Raw genomic sequence first — 17,969 nt, 5'->3', positions numbered from 1 at the left:
TCTTGGAAGATGGTAAAGATATGAAGAAGTGCATATAAAAATTATACATAATAGATTAAGGATATGATTAACGAGAGATGTTGAAAGGGCAATGATAATGTGAACATAGGGATGTAGAGAACGCACCTGTTCTTTTCAGCAATTTCCTTAAGAATGTAGGATTTCATGATTTATTTGGATGTTCACTCTTAATTAATTAAAAAAACAAAAACGTTTTAAGTATCACCAGAAGTTAATGACAATTAATTAATTTTTACTAAAGTGCTGTCTTTATCGTCTTGCAGGCTGTCATCGAGGAACCCCACATTCTGGCGAACTCAATAGACATTCCCCAGAAGAAGTCCAAATTGATAGATGATGCGGCTTATGCTCTGGATTATCACTCATACCATCCCTATGCACAGTTCTATGCTCATCAGCTTCGGCAGCAGCATCAGCAGCAACTGTCGGCGTTTCGACCGTGGACGCCACTTACACCAAAACACCTCGCCCACCTCAGCTACCCCAATGTACCGGGACTGCCCTACCTCAGCCAGGAGCCGCCCATCCTCCAGAATCCCGAGAGGGTGGTCCGGCTGTCGGAGTGCGAACGATTCGAGCGCACCTTCCAGCCCAATGTTGCCTTAGCACCACGCCGGGTTAATGGACTAACCAAGGAACTGTCCCCACGAGATAACTCCCGCATTGTCACCACCGATATTCCCATTAAAATTGAGAGAGTTACGTCTCCACGGGAGAATTCTGTAGCTGGTACCTCACCTGAACTTAGAGTCACATCTCCGGCAGTTGATGGGGCACCAGTGAGTCCGGAACAGTTGTCTGGAAGCAATGAGATCACATCGAGCACATCTCCAGTGCCACTGACGGGTCAGGTAACGACAAATGGTGTAAGTTCATCGCCACCGAGGCAAACGGACAGTCATCCAGCCGGACATACAATTCACCTGCATCACAATCATCAACCCAGTGGAACACCAGCGTTGGTTATGAAGAATGGAGGAACACCCGCTCTTGCTGGAAATCCCGAGTTCGAACTCTCCACGGACACGGACGACGACAGTCTCACCGGGGAGGCGGACAGCAGCATCACGGGGGCTCCGTGGGATGTAGCAGCTGTAGCGGAGGCGCTAAAAGATGCAGCACCAGCGGATCGTGATAAGGTGCTGCACATAATAAAGGTGAGTTGTATGCGTTAAAAAAAAGTCCTCCTTAACCGTCAATATAATTTTTTGCCCATGAATTGATAGGGTTTTGAGGAGCCTACTCTGAAAAAAATGTCTTGTTAAACGAACAAATAGATTTTGTTGAAATTTTGTCAAAAGGATGTTATTTACCAATTTGACAAAACTTTTTCTTGCATTTTATATAGAAAACACCCTTTTGACAAACTTTTAACAAGGTCCAGGTGGCCGCCGATTTGACAAAACTTTTCCATTTTGTATATGGAAGAACATCTTTTTTTACAAACTTGTCTTGTTAATTTGGCAAAACATTTTTTTCAGAGTAGGTGAATAATTTGTCAATAATGCTTCTGATACATCGTTTAGGTTAGAAAAATTTCCTAAAAGAAATAATCATGTCCTCCAAAGTCCAAACGACTTATGACCTCTACACACTGGAGAAATTTATGTCCATATTGAAGAAAATTTCCTACGCATGTCTAAGAAAATCTCTAAAATATGGACATATTTTTCTCTAATGTGTAGAGGCCATTACGCGATTTTCATTGGACTAAATTGAAATTGTTGTGACATTCAAAAGAAGAAGAAGAAGAATGCTAAAGAGTAAGATAGACATATGCGAAACGTTAAAGAAAGACAAAGATGTGAATTTTGGTTTCAGGAAATCTTTCTGAAATGGAAAATACAACATTTTGAATTTTTCAAGTTATCACAGTTAAATCACTCTAGAAGGTCTATTTTCTAACCGATTTGGTCTAGTTTGGATTTAGTTGAAAGGTCTTGAAATAGTCGAAATAATGGTACGGTTCTAATTGGTAATAATATCAAAGAGATGGCAAAGCGTCCCAGCTGTGCAGACTGCTCGAATTCACTGCAAATAGCTATACGTGTATCATCTTCTCGCATGCTCTTTGGGTTCGTACCGCCTGGGGCCATCAAGCCTAATAAAAAATGAAGCTATATTTTTCACTTCTCCTTGTAAAAATTTTGCATCTATTGCACCGCAACTTAAACAAATTTTCTCGTAGTTCTTGTATAATTTTCGCGAACATTTTATGAAATATTTATTTTTAGATAGGTTTTAATGTACGATTTCGAAATATATCAGACTGATAAATCAATTCTCTTTAGGAAAAAACTTGCCAATAGTCTTCAGTGCCTCAATGCAAAAACGAATGGAAAAATGAAATGTCGCGAGAGGCCCCTGATACCGCTTTATTAATGATTAAATTGATTGATGAATTAAAAAAAAATATTCCGAAACAAGAAATTGCAGAAGAAAAGTATGTTTTAGAATATTTTAGCATGAGTAACAAGTGTACGAACAAATAAAAAAAAGTAAATTCGAGAAAGGTAAATCATTTATGGGCGCTTTACCGATTAACTACCGATTAAGTACGATGCAGTCGGATTGGAAATTTCAAGATCTTTTAAAAAATTCCAAATTTAAGCAAATCGGTTAAAAAATAGACCCTCCAAAGTGGTTAAACTTTGATCTTCGAAAATTCAATATCGAAGTGGTTTTCGAACATAGGTGTCCAAGGACAAAATATTCGCCTTGACTACCTCTAAAAAATATTCGAAAATGAAAAAAATTGTAGAAGCCGTTTTCGAAACAAACCAAAAAACATGGTTTTAGAAGGGAAGGAATTGGGTGGGGGAAAAATAAAAAAAAACTGTCCTGGATAATGGCTTCAATTTTGAGGTCAATATCAAGCAAATTTGAAGGTTTTGGTATTCTGTAATCAAAAAATCAAGATCAAGATGTCAAATCTGTCAAATGTTTTGGAATCAAGAAATCCAAGACATAAACCGAGTGGATATCAAGATTAGCAATTCTGAAACCAATATTTCAAGATTTCAAGACGGTAAATTTCTTGTTTACTTGTTTATGTACAGCCCCATAATGTATTATTTGTATACAGGGACATAAATTAAATAAATAAAAAATAAAAATAATAATTTCCAGAACTTCTCGGAGGTGTTTAGAATTTTCAAGATACTAACAATTTGAAGAGTTTTATGCGGAATGTTTCAATAAGATATGATACAAAGAGAGAATTATTATGAAAAATTTTGCAAAAGAATTACATCTTGCATTAGAATTTCAAGGTTTATCAGAGGTCCAAGTTTGATTTGCACTTCTTTTCCCCGTTTAAGGCTTCTTATTTATTCTTTAATACGTCCTATAATTTATATGATGAAATTTCAACAAATTCAGCAGAAATGTGAAGATATTTGTTAGAAGTGACGTTTGGTTTAGTTCTTATCTAAGACATTTGAAGTTCAATATATGCTTCTCGTCAGAATATGAGATCTTGGTCTTGAAAATACTTGACGGCTTAAAATTTTGATCTTGATCTTGTCTTTAAAATAGAGGCCAATGTTGACTTATGGGGGGGGTCTTCGAAAACCAGAAGTCGATATTTCTTACCGTGTGATCTCTAACCGTGTCACAAGCTTTCGAGCAAATTAAAAATATTTTTGAAAATTTTTTGAGAAAGATGCATCAATTACGGGTACTATACCGACTCATGACCGATTAAGTCCGATGAAGTCGGGTTGGAAATTTCAAGACCTTTAGGAGTAATCCAAATTTAAGCAAATCGGTTGAAAAATAGGCCCTCCAAAGTGGTTGAATTTTGATGTTCGAAAAATCGATATCGAAATGGTTTTCGAAAATAGGTGTCCAAGGACGAAATATCCGCCTCGACTTATCCGTTTTCTAAATACAGTAGAGTCTTCTTAATTCGAACGCTCGGGGGGTATTTTTAGCATTTCTCATTTCCTAAATTCGAATGATTTTTTCAAAACCAACGAAATTTGTGTGAGATTAAATTGTACTTTGAATCAAATTCCCGTACTTTCTCACAAGCCTAAGTGGTTCTTCCTTTTCATTTTATACTTCCTTTTCATTTTATACGATCATAATGTATGTAAACATTCAGGAAGAATTATATAAATATGATTTTCATTTTCACAATTGACATTTTGAATCCAAACGTCTTGATTCAGATTTGAGACTCTACTGTAAACCAAAAAAAATATGATTTTGAAATAGAAGGAGTTATGTGGGGGGAAATATGAAAAAGACTGTCCTAATTTTGACTTATAGGGGGGTCGTCGAAGACCGAAAGCAGATATCGCTTACCTTTTAGTCTCTAGCCGAGTCACAAGTTGAAAAAGTCGATTTATTAACTCTTTCGTCTCTTTTGGGACTCTGAGTACCCAAAGCAGCATATGAATGTTCTGTGAAAAACAATGTTTTTTGATTATTCATAACTGATAAAAATCCTATTCTTGTGGATAATTACAAACTATAAGGATGTCCAAATGTAAGATATTTTTTGTAGGACCTCAATTAATTCCTGAGCTTAGAGATTTTTGGTTAAAAAATGGTGAATTTGGATTGCAGCATATGCTGCGGTCCGGAAAGAGTTAACTGCTCTTTCTTTGATTTCGAGCAGTAACGATAGGAAAAAGTTGTTGACGATAGGAAAAAACAAAAAAAGGGATGAAAACTGATGAAGTCTTCATTCTTTCCAAAAGGTACTTGTGCAGGAGAACATACAGCTGAGACAGTGCAGTGCCGAAAATGTCCGCCTGGTTCAGGAACTCCGGCACAAGGATGACCAAATAGCCGAGCTGCTGCTGGAACAACAGCGTCGGCAACTCCAACCACCACCGCCGGAACCCCTTGCAACGGTTGTGGTTAAACCGGAGCCGACCGTTGAGGTGGCTCCCAGTAAAACGACTGAAGTGATCATGAAGCCACTGAAGAAGTCAGCTAGGCGGAGTCCTGAAGATACAGTGGTGGTGATGCCACCAAATAAAAGGTACACTCTAAGTGCAGCTGTGGCAGCAGCCGAGGACATTCCTGATCCACCCAAGGACTCCATTAAGCGCGTGGAGATGGTCAATGGGGTTGGGGAGCACAAGAAGCGTGAAAATGGTATGGCCATTCAATGCAAAGATAGTGGATAAAATTGGCGTGTTTCTGTCATCCTCATGACACCTGCCACCCTACCCTCATCGTGATCACGTCTGATCACAACCCTCCTTAAGAAAACAAAAAACAAAAAATCCTTTCGAACCCACCCAAAAATTTTTGCTTCAATTTTTTCTTCTAAAAAAAAAACAACAAAAAAGAAAAATCCTTTTTACGGCAATCGTCTTCTTTGATTTTGTGTTAAACACAGAGATTTGCAGTGATCTTTATAGAATGATTTGGAGGTTTTTTTTGTGTGAAAAAGCCTGCAGATCATCGAATGATCTTCAATAATGGATCAGTCATTGCATAAAAGGAGAAGATGCAACTCAACAATTTGTTTTTCTTTCTTCTCAAATGAGAAAGAAATATTACATGTTTTTTTTTAAAATTATATTTAATAACTAATTTATAAGGAAGAATAGTCGTATAAAAAAAAGAGTATGATAGAAGAGAACTATTGAATGCCACAAAGTGGCGATGCCAGTGTCTATTGATCGAATTATTAATTTTTAGAAAGTCTCATAATTCTGTTTTATTTTCACAGTAATTCATTTGATATTTTCATTGTAGAAATTATTAGGTAAAAAAAAAACTGTGCGTTTTTTTTTCAAGAGCATGGCTACGTATAAAAAAAAACGACAAGAACTTTTAAAAAGTGTATAGATGAGAATGTAAATTACGGTCAGTTCTTATTACTTTCTACTGCAGCAACTGAAGTAGTGTGTGAATATTTTATAGGATCTTGTAAATATTTTCGATAGAGATAAATTTCTCTCTTTTTTTATCTCTTATCCTACTTTGTACAATGGACATATTGTTGTACAAAGTAGGAGACAAAAGAAAAAAACTATATCTGTATCATTTGTATTTATATGGTAATTATTTATTGTGTGATTTGAGAAAGAGAAATTAGATGATAAAAAAAAGTCTTCTAAAATTTTAATCAGTGGTACATCTTTTTTATTAGTTCTCATTTTGCAATATTCAACCATTACAGAAGGATGACAGAATTGTGCATTACAAAAAGAGTAAAAATTAAATTTTAAACCTAATTTCCAAAAAAATGAATGCGTTAAGCGTTTTGACATTTGCGCAATATTCATTGAGTAGTTTAAATGTTCAACACAGTGAGAAGATACCAAGAGTTTCAAGAATAAACTAAAGATAAAATACAGTGAAAAAATACCAGTGAACATTTTAATTAAAATATCCACATTTAATTAAATTTTTAACCTTATAAAATATTTTAGTTCCTCTACGTTTCCTCATTGGCTGGAGCTTTGAAGTTTTAAAAGCTCTCAAAGCTGTAGCCAATCACAGACCTCGGTGGGTTTCATCGCGTTCTCTGATTGGTTGAAGATGTGAAAACTGTCAAGCTCCAGCCAATCAGGCAACAAGAACTAAACTAAAATTTTTCATCAGATTAAATATTTAATAACATGTGGATACAACATTAGAGGGAAAATATCAAACATGAAAAAGAAACTTTACCATCGACCAATTTTCCAAAATGACCTTTTGCATTTCACAGAACAGCGTCTCATGAAAAACAAAATCTAAAATTTTCGGTATCATAGAAAGAGAAAATATAGCAATTTTCCCAATGAAAAACAACCATAATAATAGTGAGATTACTAATATTTAGTAAGAAAAGAGCAAAAAGAGATAAATACGAATTTATTAATAAAAATGGTAATTTTATGAGCATGAAAAAAATCGACGCTATTTATATCTAAAAAAATATTAATTAAAAATTTTGAGGTTAAATTTAATTTTGTGTCCCCGCCCTAAATCACTTTTCAATAGAGGAATTACAGTAGATTTTTGAAAAGTAGGGGAAAATGTCCAGGCTTCGTACGATCCCAAGCTTTGTAATGACTAAATTCGGGGGGGGGCGGGATGAATAAATATAGCTACACTAAGAGAAATCCGAAAAAGTTGAAATAACATTCCGGAAATGTTAATTTTACCCTGGAGTATTGACCCGAAATCGGTGTGAATATTATGCTTTTTAGATGTATTAGGGGTTAAATCTACCTTTTTTCATGTTAATTTTACCCTTAAAAAAGTGTAAAATAAACATTAAAAAGTGTTGAAATATTTTTACACCTAAAAAGTGTTAAAATTATGAGGAAAAAAAGTTAATCGCACCCCAGTTTCTTTCTCAGTGTAGCGAGTGAACTGTGAGTGGCAGATCGGCAGATCGCGTTGATCAGTCTACAAGATCACGCTGACTCAATCTCTAAGATCACGCCGATAAGTTTCCGATATCGCTCCAATCGCACGATCAGTTTCAAAGATCGCGCTGATCCTAAATTTTCCCTATGCTTCTCAATAAATGTGACTCATCGCACCAATATTGCAGAAACACATTTATTAAGAAAGTAGAAAAATTTAGTAGTGTTACGAAGCTCGGGATCGTCCGAAGCATGGGTACTTTCCCCTATCATTTGAGTGACGTCAATCAATTTCACAAATATAGGTTAGTAAATAATTGGTGAGCGCGAAAAAAAATAAAGTTCATTGATAAATGAAAAATAGTTTAAGTCGCACTAACAAATCGTTATGAAAATAATTAATACATTACAAAACTGTGGGAAGTGGAGAGATACCGAGATGGACAAAAAAATATGGGGAAGAGATTGTCTGGCTGTGCGTAGGTTTTTTTTTATTATTGTACTGCCCTTTAAGCGTAGAGAAAATTTTCCGGAAACAACAGAGTGTGTGATTAGTAATGGAAAAAATTGGAACAACACACTTTATCACATACTCTGCCTCTTTGCTCCAACACATTGAGAGATTACTATCTTAAAGCAAATGATTTTGACATTCACAACAATTTACCATAGAATTTTCATACGGTTTTCTTCAATTTGAAAGAGATATGAATTTTATAACCTCAAAAATGTAAGATTCCTAACCTCGAAATGTCTTATCAAAATCCAAGTCACGTAAATAAGAGGTTATGCTGCAAATGGACATTGTTGAAGGGAACATAATCTATTTTGCAATCTGATGATTAGAATTCGTAAATACAGTGCCCGCTCTCTAATTTGGATCGCTGTAATCCGGATGAGTCCTCGACGGTTACATTTTAAATAATATTGAGGTTATGTATGCATGCGTGGTCAGTAACGAAAATGACTTATCCTGTAATGTTTTTGCATAATTAGAGCATAGAATTCTCTAATTATGTCTTTTTAATCTTCTTTAAAACATTCATTCTAATTCTACAAAAAAAAATCAAAAAACCCTTGTATTATATTTTCGAGACGTTGAACAAATTTGAAAATCCATTCGGATAACGAAGCGGACATCTGTCATTTTGTTTCCCTATTATCCGAATAATAAAGCGGGCACCATGAAGAAAATTCTCTTGTTCTTTCACAGACAGAAAATAAATTCACACAGCACAAAATAGAAAAACCGTTGATCATTCAAAAAACCTACATGTCATTTTGTCTCCCAGTCAGCCGGATAACGAAGAGTCGAGTGTAGTTTTGTAAAATGTCAGGATGACAGAACTTTTGAATTGCAATTTTATTAAAATAAATGTTTTTTTCTTGAACTCGCTCGCTCACTTTTGAGTAACTCGTCGGTTTAAATTTTCGAAGTTCCAACGTGGTTTTAGGTAAGTTCTCTCTGATATACCCTCGAATCAGTACAGGAAAACCTCAACTAGAGAGAGCTCTCAAATCGGGAAGGTTATTACTGAACGAGAGGAATATGGACATAAATTTATCTAGTGTGTAGAGGCCATAAGTGTAACTTAATACAGCTCAATATAAGTTTTCTTAACGATCTTTTGAATTTTTTCTACGTTATTGATCTAATGTTCCTTATACGGGCTTCCGACCTAAGGTTTAGCCATCTGGCTTAACTCCTCTAATTCATTATCAAGCACGATTTTATAGGAAATTATTCTTTAGGATTGGATATAAAGGGCATATAATCCATTAGATTTTGAAAAATCAATAAAACTGCTGGTTATTTAGATTTTTGAGACTTTCGGGAACTGGGCTAAACCTCCAGTCTGAAGCCGACATTACAGATTTGAAGTAAAGAAGAGCAATCTCTTAAAAATAAATGGTCCCGGATATTAGGATCTAATATCAAAAATCACTCGAATACCTTTGACAATTCAACAAAAAAAAATATGATGATACCCTGATATTTTTGACAGATTAATCAGCCATAAGCATAACTGTCATGCCTTTTCAAAACGCTTTTAAAAATACTCCTAGAAAACCTTCCAATTTTTTTTTGGAAAATTTGGGAAACATTCTTAACCTGCAAATTAATTTTATAACCGAATAAACGGTTTTGTGAATGTCAAAATCCATCTGACAGTTATTATTCTCTAATTTCATTTATTGACCAAAATAGGTTATTTTCGGATAAGATATCTTTGCAATGATAAGATTAAAATAAAAACATACAAAGAATTTTGAAATATTGCTTCAATTTCAATTCCAGTATAGTTCTTTTAGGTTATTTTCAAGATAGCCTCACATTTTTCATCTTAAAAAGAGAATAAGTCCCAATGTCAAAAAAAAACAATATCTCTCACGTGAATTTGCAAATTTTAGCATAAGTCCAAATTTCCTGCTAAAGTTAAATCCCGAACCTGGGATAAAGCAATGGGGTTGTGGCGAGATTCTGGGCCGCCCTAAAAAAAAATCGTGGGTAGGCTCATTAAAAGGCCATCAGCTGAGCGTGCACCAGAAAGGGCATGAATTGGTCAATTCGTTTGTGTTGAGATTTAAAAGCATTCAGGCCAGAGGTGTTTTGCATAAAATAATTAATTGGCCTGGGTGTTCATCCATAACGATTTATTTATTGAGGCTCGCAAACAACAACCCCAGAGAATATTAATTTTTTCCAGGGCAGGGGGACAGGGGGAATAGATGGTTTGGTGGTTATATGATTTATTTGGAAATTTATTAAATCAATTCGAGAATTAGTCATTTGGGTTCACATGATTTACTCTTCAATGTCCTCCTCTCCATCTTCCACCTCAATTTTCAATTTTAATTGATAAACAGATCCGTTAAGAGAATGATACTGCAGATTTCCCGGAAGATGAATTTGTTTATCTACTGAGAATATAAAGAAATCTCTACACTCCCAAAATTATTTTCATAATTTTTGGTTAAATTTTGTGCGATTTAAAAAGAATATAATCAGCCTGAACACAGCCGTAGTTTCTCCAAAAAAAACAAGTTCGAAAACGTTTCATAGGATTTTGAGTTCGTATTAATTTCGCAAGGAGGCTCATATAATTGAGATTCTATCATTTTCGAATTTCGAAATGTTTCAAATATCATTAGAAGCGCAGTCTTCACTTTGTTGTGATAAACAGAGCAACGAAATTTTTAATATTCTTCTTCTTAATAGAATTTCCCACATAACCATTTTGCAACTTCGTTTAAATTCGATTTAATGGACAACGCATAAATCTTAAGTTATTAAATTAAACAAATTTCGAAAAATCGAAAAATGTGAATTACATCATAAACTAATAATTTTATAACATTTCGAAATCTGTTTTACGGAAGAACTTAAGTTTTTGGCACGCTGTCCATAAGTGTATAACATCCAAAAGTGTAGACTCCACCCTAAAGCCTATTTAAACTAGGGTATTTTAGTTCGAAATCTCCTTTTCGAAATAAAAATTCCTCAATGAGCTTAGCCCCGCATATACTCTGTCTATCTATCGATGCATTAATTTCGAAATAAAATTATTGAATACCTGCAATTAATTCTTTAGTCTTTCAATGATTCCGGTTTTTAATTGAAAAAGAAAATTAATTAGACCTTCGTTAGCGAGGTTAAGTCCTTGCGAACCATAACATCTCCAGCGAGGAAATTTCACAATTTTTAAATCAAATCAATTGGATATTCTTTTACTTTGTAATAATCAAAAGAATCGATTTTTATTCATTTTAAATAACCCAAAAATTTGTTTTACTCAGAATATTCAAATTTTCTTTTGGGCACGCAAAATGTCGTTCTTGAATGTCTCCCGGATCTGAACAGCAATAAATAAGACCTCTGAGGAGTTTCTTTGAGCTTAATTAGTCTTATTTGACTATTATCCTAAGCAAAATATTCTCCAAGAATCTCCGCTTATTGAAATCGTACAAAAGTGACTAAAACTCTTTCGGTGTTTGCCAGAGAACTCATTTCTTTTCAAATTTAAAACACTGAAAGAGCTGCGACTACATAGCACTCTGTCAGATACATAATCTAAAAAAAATGGCTAAACCTCAAGTTATTCGACCCCATAACACATGGCAGATAGATTTCACCTCCGGAATGAACCACTGAGAGTGCAAACACAAGTAGAGTTTGATTCTCCAATTGTGTCTTGGATACAAAAAGTCGTTGATGTTCGAATAATTCAAACTCAATTTCGAATTTCCATACTAAAGTTTCGCAGAAGGTGGGTAGAATTTATGAAACATCATACAGTAGACTCTCGATAATTCGGCTCTTTTAAGATCGGACTATTTTTTAATTCGGGAAGCAGTTAAATTTGAAAAAAAAATTGTCAATATTTTTCAAGTTTTCGAATAAAGCTCAACTTTGCCATGATTTGTCTCAGTTATGATGTTATTTTGCATTATTTAACACTAAACCTACCGAACGTTTTTGCTCGTTTTTCGGTCAAACGACAAACCGCGGTAGGGAAGGATACTCAACAAATTTGTCTCGTAAAACAGAAAAAAATAAACACTGAAAAATATAATTACATGCATATTTTAAGAAATTTATAAAGTTTGATAGCGACATTGTACCGTTTAAATATGTGTTAATTTGAAACCGGTCAATTTGACCGGGTTTTGATAGGTTTAGTGTTTAGGGTTTTCATGAAATTTACAATAAAATATGAGTATGTGAAATTAAAAATTAGTATGCAGATATACAAAAAATCGTTGCATTTCGAAAAATTTGACGCCCGAATTTCTCTCTAATTTGTATGACATTTCGGTCCCAAATGCCCGAATTTGAGATAGTCTACTGTACTAGAAAGCTCGCTTTGTGTTTGTCCTCACAACAAAGTGAAGATTTACACATTTTGACGAGCACTTCGAAATTCGAACACCTTGCGGAATTATCAAAAAGTAAGAATCTTTCCGTACAAAAGTAGATCTTGAAAAATTCGAAAATCTATTTGAAGAATTAAAAATAGACTTTCTTACTTCTTAATACTTTCGCAAGGTGGCGGAAGTTACAAGAATTTCGAAGCGTTGAAGTCTCAAAATGTGACGGTCTTCACATTGGTGAGGAAAAAAGAGAACAGCGATGCTTTACTGTTCTTTCCCCAGTATTAAATCTCTCCATAATCACTTAGTAACTCTTTTTCCAGCTTTCTAGTGTAATATTTGATAAATTTTCCCCACTTTGTTCGAAAATTTAGTATGAAAATTCGAAATTGAATTTTAATTCTTCGAATTTCAATTCAATTTTTTCAATTTACAGCCAGAAAAATTCTTGGAGACCTAAAGAAGACTCGAACCCGAAACACTTTCGTCATAGAGAGAAAGCTCCGCGACTTTCGAAATACCCTAGTTTAAAAGGGCCTTTAAAATATCATTTATCCAAGACACTTTCAAATCAGAAAAGAAAAAGCTACGGCTGTGAACAGGCGGAATGGGTAAATAATCAAAATCTTTGGAAAAATCATTTAGAAATACACTTTGGGATCTTTTTTTGTGTGAAATCATTAAAAATAAACAATCATTGCAATAAGTAAATTACTGCCAAAAAAAGAAATTACGAAAAAGAAGAGCAAAAAAAATTATTTAATAAAAAAAAGCATAATTGCGCTGCTTAGACTGCTACCTTTTCCTTTATAGGAATGAAGAAAACGCGCATATTTTATTATATAAGTATAAATGTTTTTTTTTTAAATACTAAAGTCAGTAAATTTTTCCATCAGAATATTAATTATGTAAAAATTAATTCAATAAAAATTTTTCTTCAATTTTATTGCCTTTTTAATTAAAAGCCAATTGACCTTTAAGTATCCCTCATTATGGGTATTTTGGCTGCACATTTGCATACCCGTTGTTTTTTTTTCTTAATCAAATTAAATTCAGCTCATCCACTCTCACAAATATAAAGCTAATTTTATCAATTTGAAAGTACAAAATATTGAAGGTGCTGTAAATAATAAATTTTGAAACAAACTACAAAATGTGTGGATGTAGAGAATAAAAATAACAAACTGTATAATTAAAATAAACATTAAATATAGCCAGAAATCAAGTAAAAAAAAACACTGTAAAATTAATGACATATTGAACATTTTTATTCTTCATTAGCAGCACTATTATTATTTTGCTTTCAATTTATTATTTTATTCGTGTATTTCAACTTGTCACCTCCCAACAAAAAAAGTCAGAAAATTATTAAATAAAAGTTGTGTGTGTAGACCAGAACTTACTTATAGAAAACAAAAAACTCAGTGAAAATAAATGACAAAATATAGTAAAAAAAATTGCAGATTAATATAAAAATGCAGTTTAGTTTGCGAAAGAAGTAAAATTAATAAATCGCAAAAGAAAACATAAAGTCTCGCCAAAAAAAAAAAACAATTTACTATACATTTTAGTCGCGAATGAGAAAATTTCCTACTTTTATATTTCCTTCTAAATTAAAGATGACGAAATTTAAAAAAGAAAAAGATTTACTGTTATTGTAAGAAGAGAGAAACGGGAAAATGAGAGAGAGCAAAATGAGATTGTTAATTTCAAGTAAAAAAAAAAATAAGAAAAATTAAGTAAAACGATAGAGTCTTGTTGAATTTATTCAATTACAAAAAAATAAATTATATTTTTTCAAAAAGAAAAAACCACGAGAAAAAAATTATTGAGAAACTATAGTTATTTATGAATTAAAAAAAAATGAAAAATCTTGAAATTATTAGTTGGCTGTTATTTGATATAAAAAAAAATAATTATTATATTTGGTGATCTCATCTCTTTTTAAAGAAGAAATAAAATAGACAAGTGAAAAAAATGAAAAATAAGTTGTGGAAAAATTTTTTCATAATGTATATAAATTAAGAATTATTTTCGTTTTTTTTTTTTGTACATTTTGACAAAGAAAGTGCCATTTTCGTATAAAGTATCAAACCTTTCTTTTTTTAAATTTGTGTTAATAAAACACAAAAAAAATTCACGATACGTTGTTTTTTCTAAATCAAGATTCTGAAGTTGATTGAATAAAAAAATAGCATCAAAAAAAGACGATCAAGTGCACTCTTTGAAAAAAGAAAAATAATTAGACAGTTTTTTTTTTTCAACAAAAAAAAAGAAAGATTTTTCATCCAGATAGGGTAAAATTAAGTAATTTGGAATCATTTACAATTTGGGACATTTGAGATTTTCTCATTGTTTCAGATGAGTAAAGAGAAAACAAAGACCGCGAAATAGAAGAAAAAACGATTGAGAAGAAAAGGAACAGCTTTTCTTCCTTTTGAATCTCTAAAACAGTGAGAAAATCTCGAAAATCTCAAATGTCCCAAATTGTAAATGGTTCCAAATTACCTCATTTTACCCTAATCATTTTTTTTTTAAAAGAATTCTATACTTTTTCCACTTTTATGTTTTGAACAACAGTGAATCCTTTCAAAAAAGTAAAATTTTACACATTTTTAAAGATGAAAGAGAAAAGAAAAAAACATAGATTATAGTAAGAGAATTAGTATTAAAAATAAAAATATCCAAAAGAAAACGTGAAAATTGTATGTACCATAAAGAAAGTAAGACGACAAATGATTAAAAAAAAAACTCTAAACTAAATTTCTTTTTATCATGAAAAATGAAAAAAAGAAATAATTCTAATAAATTTTTGCATAAGGTGGAAAATTAAGAGAATATAGCCGAAAATAAAATAAATAAAAAAACCACGAACAGTCGACAAAAAAAAATTTTCAGTAAGGAGAAAAAGAAAGAAGAAAACATTGAAAAATAAAAGAAAAAGATAAAAATGAATGAATGAGAGAAAATGCAAAACGTACCTTAGACACCTATAAATGTAATAAAAAATGAAGAAGGAAAGAGAAAAAAATGTAAGTACTAAAAAATATTATGAATATATATACATATATATTTAATATTGAATTAAATAGCATAGAGATGCAGAGAGGGAGGAAAAATGAGCAGAAGGAGAAGGAAGAAAAAGAAACAATATTAATACTTACAATACCTAATTGAAATAAAGATGAAGTAAATTAAAAATTATTAAAAAGAATAATTTTTAGGACGGCACCGTTTGTTGTCTCTATTTTTTTTCTTTCTTACCTTCCCTTTTTTTCTTCATTTTTTTTTTGTGTTTCTTTTGTAGAAGAAACTCGGTAAAAAATTCATTAAGAGTATGTTATAATGAATAAAATATATATAACTATATTTACTATTATTATGTATAAAATTCTGATTACAGAAATAAATGCAAATATAAAGCTTAAAATAAAAATGTTTCTATTTTTGGGATTTTTTTTTTTGAATTTCTTTTTCAGACTTCAACTTTTGGGCTAAGTTTAAACCAGGATATTTTTGTTCGAAATCTTCTCTTCGAAATAAAAATCCCATAGGGGAAAGCGCCCTACCTTCGAACAACTAAATTTTGTTTCTATGTTCCTTATGGATTCCCATAGTCCTTTTCTAGAAATTTGAGGCATTGGATGATCTATTAAAATATAATATAATGAGCCAAATTCATTTAAAATTCATTGGAAAAAAAATTGTTCGAAGTTTCAGTCGGCCGAAGGTAGCGAGCTTTCCCCTACTGAGCTTTACTGTAGTTCGTTTTTTGCCTACCTTTCGGAGCTAAAATCTCTCGGAAAATTCATGTCCGAAATATTTTTGAAGAGATTTTCTGGATTTTCTAGAGGCCTATCACAAATTAACCTGAAGATTTTTATGTATTCAGTCAAGAAGAGATTTTAGATACATGACCTGGAAATACCAAATTATCTCAAAATAAACCATGTCCCAAACAGCCTCTTTTTTGTCCCACGTTGTCCCAGATCGGGGTGGTTAGGGACATAACGACCGATAAAATAATTTTTCCTTTTCCAAAAAAGCCCATTTATTTTCTGACCACAGTCGAATCCTTTTATTACAGTGTTAATATCTGTGAGCATACTTCGGGCTATACAAAATTCCGAGACAATTTCTTGCCTTTTTGAAATAATGCTTAAAAGTCAAATCATGAAAAAAGTGTCCCAAAGCTCACCTGTTTGCATTATCTTAGCTACACAGCAACCGATAAGATCAAGCTTTGGAGCAAAATGTAGGACATTCTGGTCTATATTCCACGTGTAACATCTTTGTGTGAATAAAATAGAGCGTTCCTGACCTTTTGTTTTAGCTGAGACACTTTTAGAGACATTTTATCTCAGAACCGAACCATTAGCACGTAGCACAGTGAGATACATTTTCTTATAACTCATTTTATAATTGCATAACACTTTAAAACCCGATCCAAAAAATCACGTAAAATACCAAACTGGCATAAAATGCCAGTAGTGGAGATATTTTCCACAAAAAAGCAATTTTTCAATAGTTTTTCGTTCCATAAAACTTCTAAGGAAGTTCTAGGACTCATAAAATCCGTTTTCAATAAATATTTTCCCATTTTTCTTGTCATTTTTATATAAATTTTGTGAAAATTGACAAAAGATGCCAAAATGAATTTTTACAAATTTTCGTAGCAAAAAGCGAATTTCTTTTCAATTTCCTTTTTCCTAGCAATTTGGCAAGAGCCTTAGAACTCATATCTATATATTTTCCTGTAAAATTTTCAAAATTTCAGATGTAGTTTTATGCTTTTGTTTAAGAAAATTTTATGTGAAATTCCAACAGGGAATCGAAAAAGAAAAATAAAGCGAAAAGTGAATTTTCACCTTATTTTTGTTATATTACCATTCTACAACAATTCTAGGTCTTATATTACTTAATTTTTAATAATTATTTTAACATTTTCACGTATTTTTACGATTTTTTTGAATCGTGACAAACCTCAAAAAATGTTAACATTTTTTAGGTTATGTAGTATAAGCATAAGCCATTCAAATGTCCATTTTTGATGCCAACTCCATATAAAAAAGGTGGCATTTTACGCCAATTTGGTATTCTACGCCCATTTTTAGGTTTTTCCCAATTTTTTAAATAATAAAAAAAAATTATTAACTATTTTTTCTACTAAACGAAAGCTACAGTAGACTCTCTCAAATTCGGGCATATAGGACCGAAATGTCAGCCGAATTAGACAGAAATTCGGGCGACATGTGCATAAAGATATTGAGTTTACACACTGATATATATCGTAAATTGCATGAAAATCCCTCAATAATGCAAAATCACATCAAAACTAAGACAAACCATGCTAAATTTGAGCATATTTGATTCATTTGATAATCATAATCAAACTTGAAAAATGACAACAAAATTTTTCAAATGTAACCGCTGCCTGAATTAAAAAGTAGCCCGATCTTAAAAGAGCCGAATTTGCGAGAGTCTACTGTAATTAAATTCTCTATACATTAGTGTTATTACTCTAGCATAATATTAAATAGAATTTCTATTTAATGAAGCTCCAAACTTAAAATTGGAGTAAAATGCCACTTTGGGTTTTAAAGTGTTAAGAAAAATAATGGTTGCGTCTACAGTGATAGAGGCAATTTTCTTTAAAAAAAAAAACATTTTTCACAAAAATTTACTTTTTTTCAAATACTAATTAGGATCTCAATTAATAAATTGATTGTATTTAACTGTATTAATGGC

General features: G+C 32.3%; 1 protein-coding gene across 1 annotated transcript in view; it reads left to right on the top strand.

Annotated features, from left to right (window-relative positions):
* The window catches only part of LOC129808035 (ski oncogene), a 274,351-nt gene extending 259,852 nt beyond the window's left edge, over positions 1–14,499 (top strand). Inside the window, exons 2-3 of the mRNA XM_055857697.1 lie at positions 285–1,178; positions 4,731–14,499. Coding sequence (XP_055713672.1) covers positions 285–1,178; positions 4,731–5,165 — 1,329 coding nt within the window. The 3' untranslated portion in view covers positions 5,166–14,499. The remainder of the gene's footprint in view (positions 1–284; positions 1,179–4,730) is intronic.
* Positions 14,500–17,969: the final 3,470 nt, after the last annotated feature.

The sequence above is a fragment of the Phlebotomus papatasi genome, chromosome 3 (assembly GCF_024763615.1).
Source record: "Phlebotomus papatasi isolate M1 chromosome 3, Ppap_2.1, whole genome shotgun sequence".
Taxonomy (NCBI): Eukaryota; Metazoa; Arthropoda; class Insecta; order Diptera; family Psychodidae; genus Phlebotomus; species Phlebotomus papatasi.
This window is presented reverse-complemented; position numbering and strand designations above follow the sequence as displayed.